This window comes from Anguilla rostrata, chromosome 4 (assembly GCF_018555375.3).
Source record: "Anguilla rostrata isolate EN2019 chromosome 4, ASM1855537v3, whole genome shotgun sequence".
Classification (NCBI taxonomy): domain Eukaryota; kingdom Metazoa; phylum Chordata; class Actinopteri; order Anguilliformes; family Anguillidae; genus Anguilla; species Anguilla rostrata.
Genome location: NC_057936.1, coordinates 42,177,928 through 42,200,165, shown reverse-complemented (window position 1 = coordinate 42,200,165; position 22,238 = coordinate 42,177,928). Strand labels below are relative to the sequence as shown.

General features: G+C 42.3%; 1 protein-coding gene across 1 annotated transcript in view; it reads left to right on the top strand.

The window, feature by feature from the left end:
• pdk3a (pyruvate dehydrogenase kinase, isozyme 3a) overlaps nt 1–20,884 on the top strand; it is a 43,487-nt gene extending 22,603 nt beyond the window's left edge. Inside the window, exons 5-12 of the mRNA XM_064334120.1 lie at nt 3,120–3,194; nt 3,536–3,625; nt 10,117–10,194; nt 11,438–11,514; nt 13,355–13,456; nt 13,583–13,693; nt 14,166–14,279; nt 17,927–20,884. Of these exons, the coding sequence (XP_064190190.1) occupies nt 3,120–3,194; nt 3,536–3,625; nt 10,117–10,194; nt 11,438–11,514; nt 13,355–13,456; nt 13,583–13,693; nt 14,166–14,279; nt 17,927–18,070 (791 nt within the window). The 3' untranslated portion in view covers nt 18,071–20,884. The remainder of the gene's footprint in view (nt 1–3,119; nt 3,195–3,535; nt 3,626–10,116; nt 10,195–11,437; nt 11,515–13,354; nt 13,457–13,582; nt 13,694–14,165; nt 14,280–17,926) is intronic.
• The last annotated feature ends 1,354 nt before the right edge of the window (nt 20,885–22,238 follow it).

Genomic DNA, 22,238 nt, shown 5'->3' with positions numbered 1-22,238 from the left:
ATTGGATATAAGTCAACGTCCTTACCTTAGCTATATATCGATACTTGATATACTACTAAGCTAGCTAGTTTGTGAAAAGTCTCCCAAAAAGAGCGCGTATCATGGGGGTAGCTATGGTAATGGAGCACGGTCTGTCAATCATAGCTAACTGACAGTTCTCATTACCACGCCCAGACGGTTCGGGTGAACTTTTATAGTGGGAAATTTAGGCTTAGAAAAATACGTTTTAAAGTACGTTGAAATGACTGAATAATAAAAAAATTATGCACATTTGTTTTGTTGTTGCCTAAAGACAACTGGGAAGTGTCACGTTCAACCACCATGGTACTCCTTTAAGGAGTATGAACCTACTGAAAATAAAACAAAACTGCCTGTGCAGAAAACGGGGTAACTTAAAGAAAACAGACCTTGAACCAAGGCTGAAAAAGTAACACCAATGAAGAATTCCGAGTTTTAGGTTGTGGCACTAACTTGTTGCCAACAACCCATAAAGCTAAAGATTGTTGTGCTAACTTTGTAGCCACAAAAATCCACTACCACAAACTCTCAATCTTCTACCTTACCACACTTGACAGAATACCGGCTCTAGTGCAACGTAAGTGACACTGAAGCAAAGCTTTTCGGCTTGCTAAGGGTTTAAATAGAGAGCCAACAGGTGCAAATAGTTAAAGGGGATTTGCACGTGTATAATTCAATCAAGGAAAAGAAGAAAACCAAACGGCTGTAATAACTGAAGAAAAGGCGCAGGAAAAAACCAATGGCCGTAATAACTGAAGAAAAGGCGCAGGCAGGAAAAGAAATGGTGGTATCAGCCAAAACCATGACACATGCAAAACATTATGTGTGCTCAATATTGTAGTGTTACCTCATTTGGAGTGTGTGAGGTGCATGCTGGGCACTTGAAGAAGTGTTTATGCGAGTGAACTCCTTTTTGGTTGCTGTAGTGGAGTGCTGGGGTACACTGCCCCGTGCTCATATTGAATGCTGTCTTTTCTGTTATTAAATTGAAAATGACTAAAACCATTTTGTATATCAGCAGTTAGTGAAAGAACATTCAAGTTTGAGGTTTATTGATCTATACATATCATTAAGCATCCATTTAATTTGCTCTAATTTCCAGAAACAACACTACATTTCCAAAGGTATGTGGACACTCCCTCTAATTAGTGGTTAATCAAGCATACAGCCATGCAATCTCCATTGACAAACATTGGCAGTAGAATGTGTTGTATTGAAGAGCTCAGTGACTTTCAATGTGACACTGTCATAGGATGTCACTTTTCCGACAAGTTAGTTCATCAACTTTCTGCCCTGGTAGAGCTGCCCCAGTCAACTGTAAGTGCTGTTATTGCGAAGTGGAAACATATAGGAGCAACAACAGCTCAGTCACGAAGCGGAAGGCCACACATTCTCACAGAGTGGGACCGCCAGGTTCTGAAGCTTGTATTGAAGCATGCGTAAAAATAATTTGTCCTTGATTGAAACATTCACTATAGAGTTCCAAACTACCTCTGGAAACAATGTCAGTACAAGAACTGTTTGTTAAGAGCTTCATGAAATGGAACTTGACTGGCCTGCACAGAGCCCTGGCCTCTACCCCATCAAGCACCTTTGGGATGAATTGGAAGACGAACTGCGGGCAAGGCCTTATACCCAACATGATTGTCCAACCTCACAAATGCTCTTATGGTTGAATGGAACAAATCCCCACAGCCATGTTCCAAAATCCAGTGGAAAGCCTTCCAGTAGAGTTGAGGCTGCTATAGCAGCAAAGGGGAGTCCAAGTCCATGTTAACGCCCATGGATTTGGAATGAGATGTTCAACAAGTACATACTGGTGTCCACATAATTTTGGAAATGTACTGTATTTTATTATTATACATGTTTTGTTTTCACTGTCATCGCTGCTAAATTTTGTGTGTTTCTCAGAAATCATTTGAGCATGCCTAGTTGCATAAAATAATTTTTCATTGTGTATATATGGATGTCTGTATAGCTCCATTGTTAGATCCTAAATGCAAACACTCTGAAGAACACGGAGGAGAGTGGAAACATTGTGATATTGTGTATTGTTTCTGTGATATTGTGTGTTGTTTCTGAGATAAGCCTGTTTATGGCTTGTTACAAAACTTCTTCTTTCCAAGTTGCCCAATAAACTGACTGACCAAAAAAAGCTGCATAATGTATTGAAAATTAATTGATTTTAAAAAGAGGAGGGGGCATGGACACCACCTCTGACACACACACATGCAGACATACACATTCACACCTCAGATATTGACCCCCAAGTTCCTGCTCTGTCTTATCTTCAGGCTAGGCTGGCTGAGGACATTGAAGCTTCCTATAGCTGAGAATGGCCAAATGGTGAATTACATGCCTGACATTATGTTATGTTATGTTTTGTTATGTTCAGAATATAACATAAAACTTAACATAATATAATGACGAGAACAGGCCATTCAGCCCAGCGATGCTCACCATTTTCCTAACTAAATTAGTGCTCTGATTACCTACAGACTTGGTAGTATCTAACATGGTATCAAGCCTAGTCATGAAAATCCCCAGAGTTTCTGCCTCTACTACGTGACCTGGCAGGCTATTCCACACATTGACTACTCTCTGTATGATATGTTATGTAGCCTCATAATACAAGTAATTAGGTCACCATGGGTTGTATTTGGCGACGCTGCTCAATTTTGTGTTATTGGCAGTGGCGACTGGTGAGCTGAAAATTGGTGGGGCGCAAAACTTTCCTTTAAACCAATAATTTATCTCAACCTGTTTTCATTAATTTTCCTTTATTATCAAGTGTGCCAACGATCGGACTAATCAAATGGCAAGTAGCCTAACACATAGCGTCTTCATACCGTGTTAGGGGGATTAAATCATAAATTCAATTTATCTGTTAAAAATCAGTTTTAATCACCAAGTAGTCTACATTTAACAAACAAGATACATCAGTCTGTTATCTACCATGTTAGCTTTCAGAATAACCAGCAAAAACAAAACCTGCACTTAAAGATTGTTTACAATCTATGCATTGCACATATTTTCCATGAATATGAGTGCGGAGAAAGAAGTATGTATCCGCAAATAATGTTGATTAAAAATAATGTTGATTAAAAACATCCAGTATTTCCTGGACCGGTTCTACACCAACCGCATCTCATTCCGCATGCTCATCAATCAGCACAGTAAGCAATAGCATTGGCTGCAGTGTAACTGCAACAAAAACTCAAACAAAAAGGTGACCACTACCACTCTGTATGTTTCTTCAGCATTCTGGTATATTTCATTGTACACTGGATGGAGAATGATTCCTTCACAAAGCTTTAAATCATCATTGTGTGATGTGTTCTCTCTTCTTTGTTTTAACCATAACCGAGACGAGAGAACACCCCAGTGTAATCGGAACTACAGTGTTATCATCACCACCTCCTCAACGGAGTGACTCAGTCATTTATTACCTGTAGTTAGTCAGGTAATATGTGAGCTTATGTGTGTCTCAGATCTAATGTGGTGTTCTGTATTGCAGCTCTCCTGTTTGGGAATGACACAAATCCCGCTCACCCCAAACATATTGGCAGCATTGATCCACACTGCAGCGTGGCAGAGGTGGTGACAGGTGAGTGGACACGGGCAGTGAAAGGGTGGAGATGGAGATGTTAATAGCTAAGGTTGTGGAGATGAAGGCAGGTGAGAGGATGCATGTGGTGATAGATGTGCGAGCAGAGGTGGACATGGTGACAGGTGAGTGGGTGGAGGTAGACTCAGGTAAGAGGCTCTGCTTGCTTGTATAGGCCAGTGTTTATTAGCGTTTTTTCTGTATTCTGTGCTTTGTTTATATCCTGAATGTTATTGTAAATGCAAAAAGGTCACAACTGACCTTCCTGGTTAAGAGTGGTTAAATAATAAAAATGTAGAGTATGGTGGCAAGTGAGGGCATAGGTTGCTAGAGCAGGTGAAATGTGTATGTCACTTCAGGTCTCTGTTGATTGAAAGAATTTTGTGTTGTTATATGCAGCACAGCTTTAATAATAACAGCATACAGAATATTCAGTCTCTACAGTACAAAACTTTATCATACTCTCTTAGTGGTTTGAAACCTTTATCGAAAAATTAAAAAAGAAAAGGGCTCTCCTGATTTCTTTATGGAGCAGCTGAATTAACCAGTTGGTGTTCCAAAGCATTTTAAAGAATAGACAAATGAGCATGCACATATAAAGAAAGTATATTTATGCATATGCAAAATACGATAAGTGTTATTGCAACCGGCTCACCTTTACAGGTACTCGGCCCTGCGCCATCTGTGAGCCAGTGGCATCGCTCTCTCCTTCTTTGGCTCTGCCACTGCTCATTCCACTTTATCCAGATCCACCAGGATGCTGCCTCTGCCTGCTTGGTGATGTTGGCTACCAACCACTTCCTAGTCAGGCCTTCAATCCCAAGCAGTCCAAGAGCTCTCCAGAGCGGCTGCCCTGCGAAGCCCCTGCAGCCGACTTCCACCGGCAGGTTCCAGGCCTTCCATACATTCTGTTGGCTCTTGAAGACGAGGGCCTGATATTTCTTTAGCTTGCGCTTATGTGCCTCCTCCATCCTCTCTTCCCAGGGTACTGTAAGCTTGATAAGAACCACCTGCTTGGTACCTTTAGACCAGAGGACAATATCAGGTCTGAGGCTAGTGTGGGTTATGTCCTCTGGGAATTTTAGCTGCTTCTTAAGGTCCTCCCGCATCTCCCAGTCGTTTGCCATGGCCTGACCCCTTTGCTCCTCATCTCTGCTGCCGCACTCTCCCCTGACCTGAGAAAGTGGATGAAACAAGGGCCATTAGGATGTTGTTTTGGCTTCTTTCTTGCCTGCTTCACACCAGCATCCAACTGTGTTAGAATCTGGTCGTGTCGCCACCGGAATTTCCCATCCGCCAGACTTGACCGACACGAGGAGAGGGCATGCTCAAGGTTGGCTGGCCTTCCGCAGAGCGTGCAGCTGGGGCTCTCTGCCAACCCCCATGTGTGGAGGTTTGATGGAGTAGGCAGGATATCATACATGGAACACAACAGAAATTTGATCCGGTGTCCTTCCATGCTCCAGATGTCCTGCCAGGTTAGTGCCCTCTCTCGCACGCTCTCCCACCTCGTCCAGCTGCCCTGCTTATTCATGGCTACAGCCTTGACATGTCGGCTTAGCTCCTCTGCCTTGCGGACCTCCCTCTGCACCATGCCACGCCGCTCCTTCGGGTTAGCCTTATTCCAGCTTGCCCTGGTGGAGCAACTCAGACCTAGCCTGCGCTGGGCTACTGACCCGATGATGTCGGCATGATGCAGGCAATCCTCCGCCTCCCTCAGTGCTCTGCTGGCTGACCACTTGCAACCTCTTCTGACCTCAATGTCTGCCTGGCGTATTCTTGCATCTTTACAGTCTCGCAGCATCATGGTCTGGTGTATTTTTGTTGCCTTGTACTCCTCGACATCGGATGTTACTGGCAGCTGCAGCTTGCTGCCTGTGCTGTACAGGCCAATGGAGTAGAAGCTTCTTGGGATGCCCAGCTATCTCCTCGGGTCGGTGTTCATCTTCCTCTCCAGCCCCTCAACAGTGGTACCGGGTACCTCGTAAACGAGCAGTGACCAGAGCAGTCTGGGAAGCACCCCATGTTGGTATCCCCAGGCCTTATACTTGCCGGGTAGGCCGCTCTTCTCTAGAGATGTCATCCAGGTTTCAGCTTGAATGAGCATCTCCTTCACACTCTGTTTGTCGTTGAGGTCCGCCCTGTACCATTTCCCCAAGCACTTCACCGGTTTCTCTTGGACCGTTGGGATGATGTCCTCTCCAATCTTAAAGCGAAACTGATCCTGGATATGCCCCCTCCTCAGTACCAAGATTCTGGATTTTGCAGGTTTGAACTCCATCCTTGTCCAATTGGTGAGCTCGACCAAGTCCTCCAAAATCTATCTCCCTTCAGGTACTGAATTTGCTGTGATGGTGAGGTCATCCATGAATGCCCTGATGGGCGCCTGTTGAATGCCACTTGCCAGTACTGCACCCCAACGTAACTTCTCTGCTGACTTGATGAGAAGGTTCATCGCTGTAGAAAACAGAATCACTGAGATTCAGTGACAATGCCCACCTCCAGTCTCTGTTGTCAGTGGTGAAGTTCCCGCAGGTGAAACGCATGTTGAACTTGTCGAAGTAGCACTGCAAGAGCTACTGGAATCGCTCCGGGACATGGTAGGTCATCAGTGTTAATTCCACTAGCTTGTGGGGTATCGTTCTGTACGCATTGCTTACATCACAGTACTGTCAGGTCACCGTGGTTCCTTTTCACATCCTCAGTGATCTTAGATATTACACTGGTGTGCTCAAGACAGCCAAGTACCCCCAGAACTCCACCTTTCTGAACTGAAGTGTCATGGGCGATATAGCTCAGGAGGTAAGACCGATTGTCTGGCAGTCGGAGGGTTGCCGGTTCAAACCCCGCCCTGGGCATGTCGAAGTGTCCTTGAGCAAGACACCTAACCCCTAATCTCTAACTGCTCTGGCGAATGAGAGGCATCAATTGTAAAGCGCTTTGGATAAAAGCGCTATATAAAATGCAGTCCATTTACCATATACTTGTTGTCCAACATGAAAGTGGTCAGAATCCCAAAGAAGATTTTGCCTTCCACATTGAGGAGTGAGATAGTATGGAATTGTTTGATCTCTGTGGAGTTTTCTTCCTTAGGGGTGAAGCATCCCTCAGCAACCAACCAACTGTCAGCAAGGAAGTTCTTCCTCCATGCCACCCTCAGTAACTTCGAGTCATCTCCTGAGCCTTTCGCAATACTTGTACGCCTTGTACGGAATACCATTTGGCCCTGGGGCTGATTTTCTTCTGGCCTTCTTGAAAAAGTTGTTGACTTCCTGCCAGCTTGATTCCTCTACTCCAAAGGGGATAGTTGGTTCCGCTGGTTTGATGAGTTTCTCCATCTCCTCCAAGCTGTCCTCCCTCTGGGGTCACTGTGGACTTGATGAAGGTGCTCCTCCACCTCCTCCTTTGTTGCTTTCAACTCCCCTGATCTTTCGTCGCCCAGAAGTTTCGACAGGTATGTGAATGGGTTCTTAGTGAAGTCTACCCTTTCTTTCATCCATCACTTCCTCTCCCTGCGGTGGCACTCAGCTCGGCGCAAGATGTTGTTGTCTCGGATTTCAGTGAGTGCTGGTTTCTCATCCTCTGCCACTTCACGAAAAGCCTTCTTCAGCCTCCGCAGATCGCCTCTTAGGATTGCTATCTCCTTCAGAAAATTGCTGTTTTCCTTTGGCTGGGTGTTTGATCTGGCTTTCAGCTCCTTCTTTCTGAAGCGATCAGCCCCTATGCTCCAGATGATTGAAGACATGTGCCCGGTTGCATAAAACACCTTAAGTGAAATTTCCCCTTAAGTTTTCCCTTAAATGTCCCTTAAACTTAAGGGTGTTGCATAAAAAACCCATAAGTGTTATTTAAGGGTTTCCTTAAGTGAAATGATAAAAAAACCCTTAAGATTTCCTTTAAGTATTCCGTTTTCCCTTAAGTAATCCCTTAAAATCCTTTAAGTGTTGCATAAAATACCTCAACGACAATTTCCCTTAGTTTAATTTAAGGTTAGCAACACATTGTCTTAAGTCATTGGAGGAGGAAAATGTGCCTTGACAAATTTTTAGAGACAGGGACAACCCATATGAATGACGGCGCTGTCATGGTTCTGCGTTCCTGTCTGTGTTTCCCTTGTTGGGTCGCCAGATGGTGGCACTTCTGTTTTGTGTCCTGCTTGTACCCTGTGTAATTGTATGATTGTCTTCAATTGTTCAATTATTGGTTCCTGGTTGTCTCGTTTTCCCTTCCCTCTCTGTGGCCTGATTGTTCATGGTGCCCTCCTGTGTCTCGTCAGTGTCCTTTCTATTTAAGTTCCTTCTTCCTTGACTCAGGTGCTGGATCCTTGTTGGTTGTGTTGTTAGTGTGTGCTTCTGGCCATGTTTCTGCCCATGTTCTATTGTTACGGGTTTTTGATTCTTGGAGTTTCTTTGTGTTCTGTGTTTTGAAGTTTTTCTTTGTTTGTGAAGAGTTGCCCTGCGAGGCCTTTTGTTCCCTTTTGTTCCTTTTTTTAAGTAAAGTCTTTTGTTCTTACCTTTTTGGAGTTTGAGTTTTTCCCCCTCTGCATTTGGGTCCTAACCCTCCACTGCACCCTGACAGGCGCCGCTTAAACAGAACCGTGCAATCTCGCACCGAACAAGAAGTCATCAAGAGGGAATTTTTTAGGCAGCATGGCTTTCCATGGACCTGTGGCGTTATTGACGGCATGCACATCAGGATTCCGGCACCTCGATATGCGTGCCATCAATAACGCCAATTTGGGTTTCTTCGTTTACAGTTCATTTCAAAATTTGGTTCGCTACCTAGTTGATTATTATTATTATTATTATTAGGTAACTAGTTAGACTATGTTAGTTATTTTACTATTTAATTAGTTAAAATTGCCGTTAAACGGATTCACAAGCTACTGTATCTCTAACGTAACCTCCTCAACAAGGGACATCCGAGCCATCTCCATGGTAACATGGGGATTCCCCTGTTTTTACCATGAGGCGATACACCAATATACAGTAAAAGACTTAAGAATTACCCTTACCTAAGGAAAACATTTGAGGGGGTTTATGCAACACACTTACAAGATCCCCTTAGGCAAGGGAAAATAATCCCTTAAGTAAAACATTTAAGGGAAAAATTTAAGGTGTTTTATGCAACCGGCCAATGGCCCTGAGCTTCTTCCCCAAGTCTCCTGCAATTGCTGCTTCCAGCACCTGGTCCACATCGTGATCAAACATCTCCCATTCCTTCTTTGCTGCTGCGGCAGGCCAATTCACTGGCTCTTTCCAGGCATCTCCTGTGCAGGTGTTCTGCACAGGTCGTCTTGTGTCCTGAGTGTCTTCACTCTCCCTCTGGTGCCTTGTCTCCTCTGATACATCAGCGATGCTGTTCCTGCCACCCTCTTTGTCACATGCCTGGAGATTCTGGGGACTGTGGTTTGACTCCTGCCCTGGCCTCTCCTCCGTCTCATGAGGTTGTCCTGTACATTGCATGAAGTGCACTTCATCTTTGTCTGGTATATCTTCAGACCCCTCCCGTTCATATCTTCCCACATCTGCAGACCCGGGATACATCGCTTAGCTGTTATGTAGTCGATTGTCCGTCTTGGGTGGTCATAACAATGGTCTGTCCTGAGGGTTGATCATCCTCCCCCGCTCTCATCCGACCCCGAGGGTATCTTGTAATATATCTTTCCATAGCGATTAATGATGGGTTAGGCGTGTGCTAGGCATTTTGATGACTTGCTGACATGAGTAGCATCATTCACTAAACATGCGGGAAGTCACAGAATTCCCATCTCTACAGAAGAGAGATTGGCGTTGACTCTCCGTGAAGTCTGCCCTCTGAACTCTCAACTGTGACGTGACCAACCATGTGATATTTGGACCAATTGCCAAGAGGGGGGGGGGGGGGTCAGAGAACAAGAAAGACATTTTCTAAAAGTTCTCCCTGGAGGCCATCGCACACTGCACCGTGAGAACACACAACACCGCGTTTTTTGTTCTTCAGTGTTCTCATTGCATCTTTTTGCTCAAAAAGTTCTACTTCTTACAAAGTATACTGCCTACTTAATGCATCCATGCAGTTTTTGCAGAGTGTAGTTTTATATTGTAAAGTATAGTTATGTTATGGGTCTGGAGGTATTTTTCAGAGAGAGAGAGCTGTTAAAGAATGGAATAGCTTCGAGAGCTGGGATATTGATAGCAGCAGACTTGTGGGATGATCAGACGGGGTACTCTAGGTAACATGGCAAGTATAGAGTGGTATGTTCTAGTGACCAACATTCTCATGTTCTTAAATTTTGTTTTGACCACTGTTGTGTAAGGTGATGCATATAATAGGTATTTGGGGAACAAGGTTTAAAGACACAGTTCAAATTCATACTGGTGATGCACCCTGGAACAAGCAACTGCTTCAGTAAATACCCATTTTTGCAAATTGAGCATATGCAAGAATATAAGTTACAGTGTGGTGATGTGACCTGTTCTCTGGTTGTCTGAATGTGCTTCCTGTTTCAGATGCCTATGAGACAGCCAAAATGCTGTGTGAGCAGTACTACATGGTAGCCCCCAAGCTGGAGATCACTGAGTTCAATGGTAATAATAATAATAATAATAATTATTATATTTTTATGTGCTCAAAGGACTGTATGTAAATTAAGCAAATAAGTACAACCACCATTTATAAAAACGAAACCTCAGAAAATCACAAATATCAAATCAAATCTAAAATAAAAAAAATATTAAAAACCTTATGCTTATGCTTATATTAATAACTGTGTGAATTAAAGCATGCAAAAGACACAGAATCACTGTGAAAAGATTGGGGTCAAAATGTGAGGTAAATACCAGGAGAGCCTGTCACTGATTTGAGAACAGTTCTGTAAATGGCCTGTGATAATCATGCACATGACTGACATGCATGGCTGTAGACAATAGTGTTTCTTAGGGAGGGAAGGTTCGATCAGGAGGAATGTCATCTCATCATGTATGAGCAACTCTTCTGGTCCATTGGGCACCAGTATCAGCCGTGCTTGAATTCTACTTGTTACACACTGTGACACACCCCTTTCTGAACAGAAGAGTTGGACACAGGGAGATACGTGAATCCGGGAATATTCCGGTCTTTATTTACGCACTTTAGGGAGAGAGAATCCAGTCTAATACAAAACAAACAAAACAGCTTTGCCCTTCACCCTTCATCAGGGATCAGGGTAAAAATAATAAAGCGAAACAACAAACTAAAATAACAAAGACAAAATAATGAAACTATGACACTTTCCAGCCTTTTCTCGTGTTGGCATGTTCGTCTCTCTCTCTCTCTTGGCTCGCGTTTTCCTTGGTCACAGACGCCTGCTGGGAAGAAAGCACACTTTAAATACCTGGATTAATTACTGATGCACTCAAGGTGCATGTGCCTACTTAACCAGTAGGCATGGTCCTCAGACTGCCCCAAACTTCTCCCACAAACCGAGCCCTGCCACAGTACTCCTTTGACACAAGCACTATTCAGCTCAGTTGGTGAACTGCAGAATGAGAAGAAGCTGTGGCTGTCAGCACACTCTTTAGGAGACTGTATGCTCATGTGCACTCTCCTGAATTGAAGGAGAATGTAGTATCAGTGTGATGAGCCTATGTGATTACCTGTTCCAAGTTTGTGGCTAAAAAAGAAAGACAGATTCTCTGTGATTATACTGCGACTTAGCATGCTGGGTACATCTGATGCAGTCACTGGAAACGGGCATGGTAGCTGCATAACTGATCCAGTCAGTGTTGTGATTGCTGTGTAAATATCTGTACCAGTAATGCTCACTATGAATTTCTCACCTCTCCTTCCCAGCAAAGGCCCCTGGCAAACCCATCCAGGTGGTGTACGTGCCCTCCCACCTGCTGCATATGCTGTTTGAGCTCTTTAAGGTGAGTCCTGCACCAGGGGACTGAGGGGCACTGTGTATGCGTTCAACAGGAGAAAAAAGCACAGCTCTGAGTGTCATAAAGAGTAGGTGTTATTCAAGAGTCAAGATCCAGTGACAGAGGGGCATGAAAGTGCAATACACACTCTGGGTACTCTGCTGTTCTTCCGAACCCCCAACTAAGGCTGCTTTTCTGTCTTCAGGGCCCAGGAGTTCAAAAGTGATCTGATCAGATTTTGACTATCGGATTGGATTAAATCCTGCAAATGGGTAGTTCAAAACCAAAAAAATAGGATTGGGATCACTTTGGAATCCGATCAGATCAGTTGAATCCTAGCTTTAATCTGGATCAAATCTTCAAAATGCGTAGTTAAAAACTTTAACAAAGGATTCGGATCATTTTGATCCAAAAAAATCAGGATTACCTTGATCCCAGTAGAAGGGTGGATTTAGAGTGGATTACCAGAACAAAATATAGTATATAATTCATTTAAAAGTACATTTTAATATAAAAAGATGGTAGAGTTTGTAAATTAAAATAACACATTGTTTGTAGGCTCAATGGTTGCAAAAATTTTGTTTACTTTTTTCTGTCACATTGGCCTTTAGCCTACCTCTCAGAACAGTGCATTCATCCAAGTAGTAAGTTTATCAAAATACAAGCCTGTTTTGCTTTAATGTTTACAAACAAACCTTTTATGGCTTTTAAATCAAATACAAAAATGTTAGCACTTGCAAACTGCTAAAACTATTGTATCAAGAGCTGTCAAAACTAGTTTTAGATGTAAAAATAAAAAAAATAAAAGGTTGTTTACATTTGTAGGGCCATAAAAATTGACACTCAAAAAGTTACATTTTACACCTTTAAAGCCCTCCGAATATTATGTATAATTTGAAGGTTAGAAAATCGTAATCTTTCTCAGTAATGTCCCAGTGCTTTAAAGCACTGATAATCAGGATCTGACAAGTCTGAATCTGGATCAGGGTGATCCTTCTTTGAAATACTGGGACAAAATCTGGCTGTGTTGTCTGATCCTGGATCACAAAATATGGGATTTCAAAATCTGATCGGATCTGATTGAGATAAAAAGTTTTGAACTCTTGGGGCCAGGTAAGTCCAGACAAAACATCAAAAACTGTGTCACTGTTCAGATACTTGGACTGCACTGTATGTGGCCATCTTTTAGACTGTGTTAGCATTTCTTCTAGTTGTTGAGCTTAATATTCTATCAGACCTGATTCCTTGCAGTGCAGCAGGGTGTGTAATAACTTATGGACTATTTAACACGTCCACATTATCATGTGTTGGATGTTAGCGACACCCACACTGGACTATTTATATTCAAACCTGATATTGGTGGATTCCGACCAACAGTTCATCCTCATACATATCCAATTTCTTTTGTTTTTAGACTGCTATCATCAAATGTGGGACAAATTTTTCCAAAAGTTGGATATACAAATACATATTACATTCCAGAAAGATATTAAAAGACAAGTGTAAGCAAGGCCCTTTTTCTCTCTAGATCCTGTTATCCCATTATTTAATGTGACAGTGTAATTGGGATTGTGTAACTGTAATGAGTGGATTATACAGGTTCCAGACCACTGGCTCATCTCTTTAAACATTGATTCAGCCAATGATCAGGCCCTCATCTCTGGTTCATTCTTGCCCATTAAACGTTCTTCTAGATAGAGACTGTTTCTGATGCCAAATATATTGAGAGCAGGGAGCAACCCCCCCCCCCCATCCCCCATCCCCCTACAATGAACAGACTCATTAGAATCTTTCAGTGTGTCTACAGTATCTCTGTATATAATATTTGATGTCCATGTGCATGTAGAACCCAATGCGAGCTTCAGTGGAGCTGTATGAGAACAGATTAGAGGAGTTACCCCCCATCACAACACTGGTGTCCCTGGGGAAGGAGGATCTCTCTATAAAGGTACACATGCGTATATACACGCACACACACGCTCACACATATACACACACATATTCACACACACCTGTACAGGATTGAAACACATATACTGACCTTCTGACCTTCTGACAACTCTTTCTCCCTCAGATCAGTGACAGTGGAGGTGGCGTGCCCTTCCGGAAGATTGACCGCCTTTTTAACTACATGTACTCCACAGCACCCACCCCAAGTCTCGGAGCCACACAAGCTGTCCCCCTAGTAACTCCCCCTCACCCTCCACCCCTGCATTCAAACCCAAACCCATACCTCTACCTCAGCCCCAAACCTAACCCAACCCAACCCTGTCCAGATCAAACTCCAACCCAAGCCAATCCCCAACTCAAAACCTCTACCCAGAAACAAAGCCAGATGCTATTCACTCAGGATCCGTCAGTTAATGTGCTGCATGGATATTGTGTGTATGTTTCTGTGTTTACACATTCATATGTATCTGTGTATATGTCAGTCTATCTAAATATTGTTTCATTTGCATATTCTATGTGGTGGTTTGTGCACATCTTGTTCTATGTGTGTGTCCACTTGTGGTGGATTGTGGTTATCTGTGTTTGTGTGGTCTTGCTTGCCAAAATAATTTTATGTCGTGTAATGCTAAATTAAGTACAGTTAACCCTTTGCTGTCCATGCCTTGAGCTGGTTTGGAGTGGTTTAATGTCTTGTTCTTTGTGTCCAGGCAGGGTTTGGGCATGGCCTGCCCATATCCAGACTTTATGCTCGGTATTTTCAGGGGGACCTTAAGCTGTACTCCATGGAGGGGGTGGGGACAGATGCTGTCATCTACCTGAAGGTGGGAGTGTACAACGTACTCGTGTTTATGCTTCCCCTCCTTTTTTAAAATTTCTTAATCATACTTTTATCAGTGCTCACTGCTGCTACCTCACCTATTGTTTGCAAGTGTGTGGCTCAACAGACAGACTTAGGGGTGCCTAGTCGGGGGCTGGTGCGTGATGAGATGCTGGCATTCCTGCTACTATTCCTGCTACTATTCCTTCTACTTTGTTCTAAGGGCTGCGTCGTTATGACATCACACATTTATCATGACCAGAGTTTTGGCTTGTATTGTAAAGTGAAATTAATCTCACTAAAGCCCTGTTTATTCTGCATTCACATGCATCACAGTGGATGGTAGGCAGCAGAACTGAACTTTGGGGATGGTGGGGGAAAAAATAGGCAGGACGACACAACGGGTAACTGGGATGGCAGGTATGCCATCCTGCCGAGTTACGCATTGGCGGGGCGGCATGCCCCATACCTATTCAGCACCGAGAGTTTGGCACTTTTCAGGGTTCCCCACAGAAATAACCACAACAGCCACAGACCCTCAGCCATTAAAAACATTAATTTCTGTACCCCATTTCAACAGACAGAATTCATAAACAACTTCACATGTCCACACAATAAAGCCCCAAACTAAGGGGATTTTGCATTCTTCTTCTTCTTCTTCTTCTTCTTCTTCTTCTTCTTCTTCTTCTTCTTCTTCTTCTTCTTCTTCTTCTTCTTCTTCTTCTTCTTCTTCTTCTTCTTCTTCTTCTTCTTCTTCTTCTTCTTCTTCTTCTTCTTCTTCTTCTTCTTCTTCTTCTTCTTCTTCTTCCTGCCGCCTAGCCCACAAACAAATTGTCTCCCCATTGGACATTTTACAGACACCATCCAATCCTTCACCTACATGAGCCAATCAAAGTCTCACATACACACGCAAAATACACATATTTTTTTATCCTAAGACATTTCCAGTCTCAACAGCTAGTCTGTTTGTGGCTCATTGGTCAATGTTACAATCTATGGACCATGGGGTCCCAGGTTCAAGCCCCACCAGAAGCAAGTTTCTTTAACCTGCTCTATTCCTCACTAATAATTGTCTGGTACTTCTCAATTATTGCTTTTGCACCGAACGTATACACCGCATTATGATGTACCATCTACGCGTTTAGTTAACCGGCTACAATATCGCCAGTCCATATGGATTAACATGGAGCTCAGCTGTGCTTACTGGCCTGTGATCTTCTTTAAACCCACGGACACGTTTGACCAAAAGATTTCACACATTGAACCGCTATGTCATGGTGGCGTACTGCCAGAGTTATGGACTGGACAGCGTGACATCGAAGGATCAAACGCCTGCCTCGCCCTCAGGCAAATACTTTCATATTTTACACTAACGTTTTCTTACACTTATATTTCCTTTACCAAAAGTCACTCACGGCCAGCCATATGCATTTCATGACAGCAAATGTATTGATTTTTTAAAAAAGTTACCAGCTGACCATTGTGGCATTTCTACTAACTATATTTCTTCACTTGGCTACTGTAGAAAATGTTTTTATCAGCAAACGCCACATTTCTACATTCATGTTACCTTGCCCTGTTCTCTACCTACCCACATACAAACAATTACTTCGTATGTACTCTCTGCAACTCCCCATTAAAACATTACATTTAAAATCATGATTTAATAATAATTATAACTACTAGTACTGAACATGACAAAAGTACTAGTAACAGTGCAATAGATTTCCTACGCAATATCACATGTTATTTCACCCACTACTTTAACGAGTGATTCCTTATACCGTTTGTTATATATACCATTTGTTTACTTTGCACTTATAGTCTGTGATCATGTCAAACTTCACCTACATGCCCATTCTGATGAAAACATATTGTTTCAACTACTCAGTTTCATCATTTGTCCTTATTTCTCGTACTATTGTCATTTTATAATATACAAAGATTGCTGGGATATATGCGTCTGCTCCTATTCTCTACTATCAAGTGTTCCGGTTCTACTACTTCTAATTCTCACATAAGGTCACTGATCTACCTAAGGAAAACAGCGAAGAGGACTCCTACCTGCAGATAAGTGTATGAAAATGCCTTATAAACTTTACAAACACTAAAAGTGCACGAAATAACAGAAAACAGACAGAAGGGTACACAAGTTACGACCTAGGGAGCTCTAATTCTACAAGCTTGCTGATAATTTTGTCAATCAAGGCTCATTGGATGGCTGTCAAATCCGTGAGTACGTACACTGGACATATTTCAGCTGCGTTTCTGATGCGTTTATACTTATGCCACCGCACCCTTTGTCACAGCCACTGTTTTACATATAGCAAAGCGAAAGTGCTAAACAAAACACGCTCCTCAGACAGAGGAAACATTGGGTAGCATTGCTTTGGAATACAGCTTATTTAATTTCAGTGAGGCAAGATAGCCTATATTGTTTGTAGTACAGTAACTTTGCGTCATTTTGATAACAATATTTTTAATGGCAGGCGTAGATTTTGCCAGTTTGAATGAATGAGTTATACACAGTGTTTTGTATGTGTGAGTGACTTGTCATTTTTGTACGTTAAAAACATGTTTTTTATGAGATACTATATACCTTGCTATGGTGATAGGAAAAGGATGGTTTCACTTGGTACATCTCTTTATCTGTGTTAAAGAGAAAGGCAATGAAAATTCATTTCTGGTTTTCCGTGCGTTGTGTTGTTGTGTCACATCTGGTTTGGAATTCCGTTTAATATAACAGCAAGAAGTTAAATCATTTTTGCCATTATAATCCATCGATGGCATTCTTTATCATCATAATCAAATGTAATTGTTGTGCTCTCGTCCACTGCAATGATCTGGTTGCTGATAAACCATTTACCATGATCTATATTAATGCAACGTTACTTTACTTCACTTTTTTACAGTATGAGCTATATATACAATTTTTTGACAAATCCAATCACACTTGATAAGTGTAGTCTAAACATAATAAATTGGATATTGATGGGATTTTACAAAAATTAGAAATGCATCTGAAAGTAGTCTGCATCTCATCAGATCGCCATTGCCACTAAATGTGAAAACTCGAATCAGCGTGTGTCTTCTCCAGTCACCAGCATTTTACAGACAAAAACATTCCGTAGGCACGAGCAGGATAATAAACCAGGGATAAGGCAGATGTCACAGTCATCATTTTTCACAGACAAACTAGAGAGGAGGTCCTCCAATCAACACCTATGTTCATAATAAGAAACGGATACTTTGTGACGAAATGTATTCAGTTTGATGTCAGTTTGTACTCCATCATTGGTCTCAAGTTCACATGCGATGACATGTTTGTTCTACCCCTATTTTCGAGTTGCTTGACAGGTGAGATGGAACATTGAGAACCACAGCTTGGACTAAAATGTGATCTTAATATAAATGCACAGAATCAGATATATAAGACTTGAAATATCTAGTCTATGTAGATGATCACATTCTGTGGATATTCCCATTTTGTCAGCTATATCGGGTATGAGTGTAAATAGGACCTGCTGTCAGTCTGCAGTCAGTAAGATGTTGATTTAATCAGGAGAAACATACTGTAACATTAGCTGTGAGAGGCGGGTCTTACTGTGATGTGAGTCTGTTCTTACTTGCTTGACTGATCTCTGTCTCCAGGCTCTCTCCAGTGAGTCCTTTGAGCGTCTCCCTGTGTTCAACAAATCCGCATGGCGACACTACCAGACCAGTGCAGAGGCAGATGACTGGAGCAATCCCAGCAGCGAACCACGCGATGCTTCCAAATACAAGGCCAACCCATAACCCCTCCCCCCTCACCTGCCCTCCTCTACCTTGTTCCTTAGCTCAACTTTAGTCAACAGTGTGACCATGTACAACATTTGTCGTCATCAGCATCTCCAAGGCAACTGACTAGACCTTTGCACAGTGATGGCAATGAGACTTTGTGACAGACTCCATCTCCCCCCAATTCTAGCATCCTGCAAATCGTGACTTCTGATTCTAGAACTTCATATATTATCCTCCTGAAAGCAGCACCACTATTCCTGTTGCTTAATATGGAATGATAATTGTGTATTTGGTGGATTGTGTGGTTTCCCTTGCTGTGATTAGTTTCTGTGGTTGACCACATCCTAGGAAGGGGGATGTGTCTAAACCAGGGCTGCCCAACCCTGGTCTACCATCCTGTTGGTTTTTAGTCCAACCCTAACAAAGCACACTTCATTCAGCAACTAGAGATCTCATTGAACATCTTTAGTAGAATCAAGTGTGCCAAATTAGAGTTGAACTGAAAACAGGACAGTAGATCTCCAGGAACAGGGTTGGGCAGCCCTGGTCGACGCAATAGCTTCTCTACTGCCAACAAAAATGCTTCTATAGCTCAAACACCTTATAAAACACTAGATACATATGAATATATCTATATATAGAGAGAATATATGAGATTATATTTGCTTAATATATTTATGATAAAATCTGTATTTATCTGCATTGATTTGAAATCGGAAGGAGACCTATAGACATTTGAGGGAGGGAATTATGAAGGTTTGAGTGGCAGTTTGTGTACTGTTCACCTGTGAGGGATCATAGGAAAGCAGAAGCCTAAATGTGCATTCACCCTCATGCTCTGGGTCACACAGGTGGACTTTACATCAGTTGGTATCACCCTTTCAATCCAACCCCCACCCCCCTTCCTTGCCTTCAGAAACAGGTTTGTATTGTAGGTGCTGAGCCTGAGCACCAGATGGCTTCCATATCATAACTCCAGGAGTCCCAGGCCCCATTACTGGAGATCGTGTGCTGCCTTTTCCCCTCCATGTTGTGCAAATTGAGATCCTGCATCGATTCCATTTGTCAGTTCTCAGAATTTTTCAAGTGAAATGAAAGGCTTACTTTCGTGCAACAGTGGTTCCCAAACTTGCTGATCACCACAGTCCATTTGATGAGTGAATTTATTTCCTGTGATCAACCTTGTGTTAAAGTATAAACTTGGGGCTGCTGGATGGCTCATCCTGCTAAGGCACTGCTCCGATGTATGGATGGGCCCTGATCAGTAAATGCAGTGGAACATGTATTATGTACAATAAGTAGGGCCACCAGTTTGTCTCCCCTTGTTTTCTCGTATTGTACGTCAGTCCTCCGCCAGCTAGGGGTTACGATAGACTCTTTGTCAAGCCCCTTCTCAAACAATTATCCCATTTGCAGCACCTCAATCTAAGTTTAAAAAAAGTTATTGCCACTAATTAAGCACAGATGATGATTTACAGTGATGTTTACAAGCCACACTTGGATGTTAAATTCAGTTAGATTATTTACTACCGTGGACATGCTGCCTGTATTTTTTTATTTGGTACAGGGACATGATGACTCTTCCCATATTAGCTCAACTAATTGTTTTTATAAATGTCTCAATTAGAAACTGCTATGATTAGTCACTTGACTGTGCAGTTGGAGTGCCTATGGAGACCTTTGAAATACAAGTTCAAATTCCCAAATTCACATGGTGGAGACAAACTGGTGGCAATAATAATAAATTATTCCAGACTCAGAGTTTGGGAACCACTGCTGTATAACATGAGAGAGCACTGGAGTAAATGCACGGTTAAGGCATGTTCTTACTGCACCTCTGCACTCTTTCTGTACCTCTTATGACACTATATTACTATGTAGGGGGTTTAATATAGTGTAAAATGGTCCTAGATATAGGACCACTTGCACTACAGCTTATGTACCTGCACTGACGTTTTTCTTGGATATTGAGCAGGTGGAGGTACTTGAGAAGGCTTGAGTGAGACTAAGACCAGCCCAGTGGGTTTATACTGTATATGCTTAGTCTTGCCTTTGCCATGCAGTCCTAAGAGAATGTTCAAAGGGATTTTCACCCCCTAGCCTCTTCTCACCTTCTCCACTGAATCTTGTCACGGTTTCTTGCTTATTCCAAGTATAAGCACAAAATTAACCCAATGTTGTCATACTCCAATGTGAGTGTGCATTGCACCAGTCAGCCATATTGCAATAGAACCACACAACATACCAGGTAGAATATGCTTTGACTAGGGCGCATATTGAACCAGGTCTTTTATACTCGCAGTAGGGCCCAACTGGCTTGGACGTAGCCTGGTTTGACTATGCGATTGAAGCAGCATTGGCAGGAAACACTGTGGTTTAGTAAAAATGAAAACCAAAATAAGTGCTTTACGAGTCTAGAGCAGGAGATGAAGCACTTTGGTGTATGGCTGGTTAACAGTTTCACTATTCTGGCTATTACATCTGACATCACTCCTGTTATGATTATCAAGTATAGACTGTATGTCTGCAAGAAATTTGAAATTGATGAGAAACTTAAATTAGCAATAATGCACATGTGCAGTGTGCCTCAAGGGTGGCTTTGACTCTGTTATCTGAAATGTGCCCTTGATCCGAAGAACTAGGATGTTGACAGAAAGTTGTGAGCCAGGAGACAAGAAATTGTTGCAGCCCGGTAAATGAATTCTCTGTGCTGTCACACTGCCATTCATAAAGATGTGTTTGTGTGGTCCCTAGAAGTGTTCTGAACATTCCTAGTCATGAAGCTACAAATTGTTGACCTAACATATATATAACTTTGTGACTCTAAAATGTCTCATTCATTGTCTTTTATATGTCCTAGCAGTGGAAAAGAAGTGTGTCTTAATCATCAGTGACATCAGAGTTCCAAAAAACTTGCTTAGTCTGTATCAGTGTTTCATACTCTAAGGGCACATGTAGCAGATTTACATGCATAGCACATGGATAAGCTCTAATTTATTTCTGTTTATGGGTGGGATCCCCCGGATGGAGGGCAGTGTCTGTGCTATTTTTGTTGCTGGAATTTGAAAATATTTTGAGCCCACCCTAAACAATTGATTGGTATACTGCTACTGAGTTCAACTCGGTAACAATGCATTGCCCTCATTGGCAAACACTAACCTAAGCTGTGGTTCTACATATTGCATTTCAATGAAGGGTGACAAATAACTAGTGCTAGCGTTGCCCAGAAAGGGAGGGATGGAGGAAGGGAGGCTTCAGCCAGCTGGGATGAGAGTGCCTCATCGTGCATCAGTGACCTTGGCTGGTTGATTGGATGATATCAGCTCACCTGTTGAGCTGGACATTAAGTGTCTTCCTCTGAAACATTATGTGCTGAAGAAGAGAGCCAGTTCTTGTCTTTGGCCTTTTGAATGGATAACAGCACCTTTTGCCCCCAAGGAGGGGCAAACCCAGTGCCACATTCAGTTATAAAACCAACTGTAGGGTTCTAATTCTGTATAGCAGGGTCCTTATAAGGACTATCATGTCTTTGGTTTCTAGGCATTTGACAACATAGTATGTTAATTAGGTTACATATGCTAATTAGAGGCTTTGAATTGTATTTGAATTTAGGACCCCCTGCCATTCTCCAACATTTGCATTATGCAGGTTGCAACATAATATAATTTTATGGTTGGTGATTGAATTATGACATCATACAGTATTATATGATTTTGCATTGAATTCACTGCCCCACCCCATTACACACATTACATGTGTTTGTCTATCTTAGTATTGGATGAAAAATACAATGGCTGCTAGGCAGCAGTTAGAAGAAAGGTAAAAGTGGCGTGACTAGCCTGTGTGATTGTATGTAGCAGTTGATTACACACTCAATTGGTAACTCATTTAAAGCCGAAAACAAAAATCAGCAGACACTGCATCTCTCCAGGACCAGCTTGGCAGACCTCTGGCCTAGATCCTGCAAGGCTGATTAAAAGAAGTAAGTTAATGGAAGTAGAAGGACCTCACTTCCTCATGAAAGCTACCTCTCCCAACAGTTGCAGATAAACCTATTCACCTCTACTTCATTGTTGTTGTGGGAGAAAATCATACTACAAAACCTGTTACAGTGGTCTCTCCGATTAACAGAAATTCAACCAATTCCGATGCTTTCCTTTTTTTGTGCACTTTATTTTGAGTT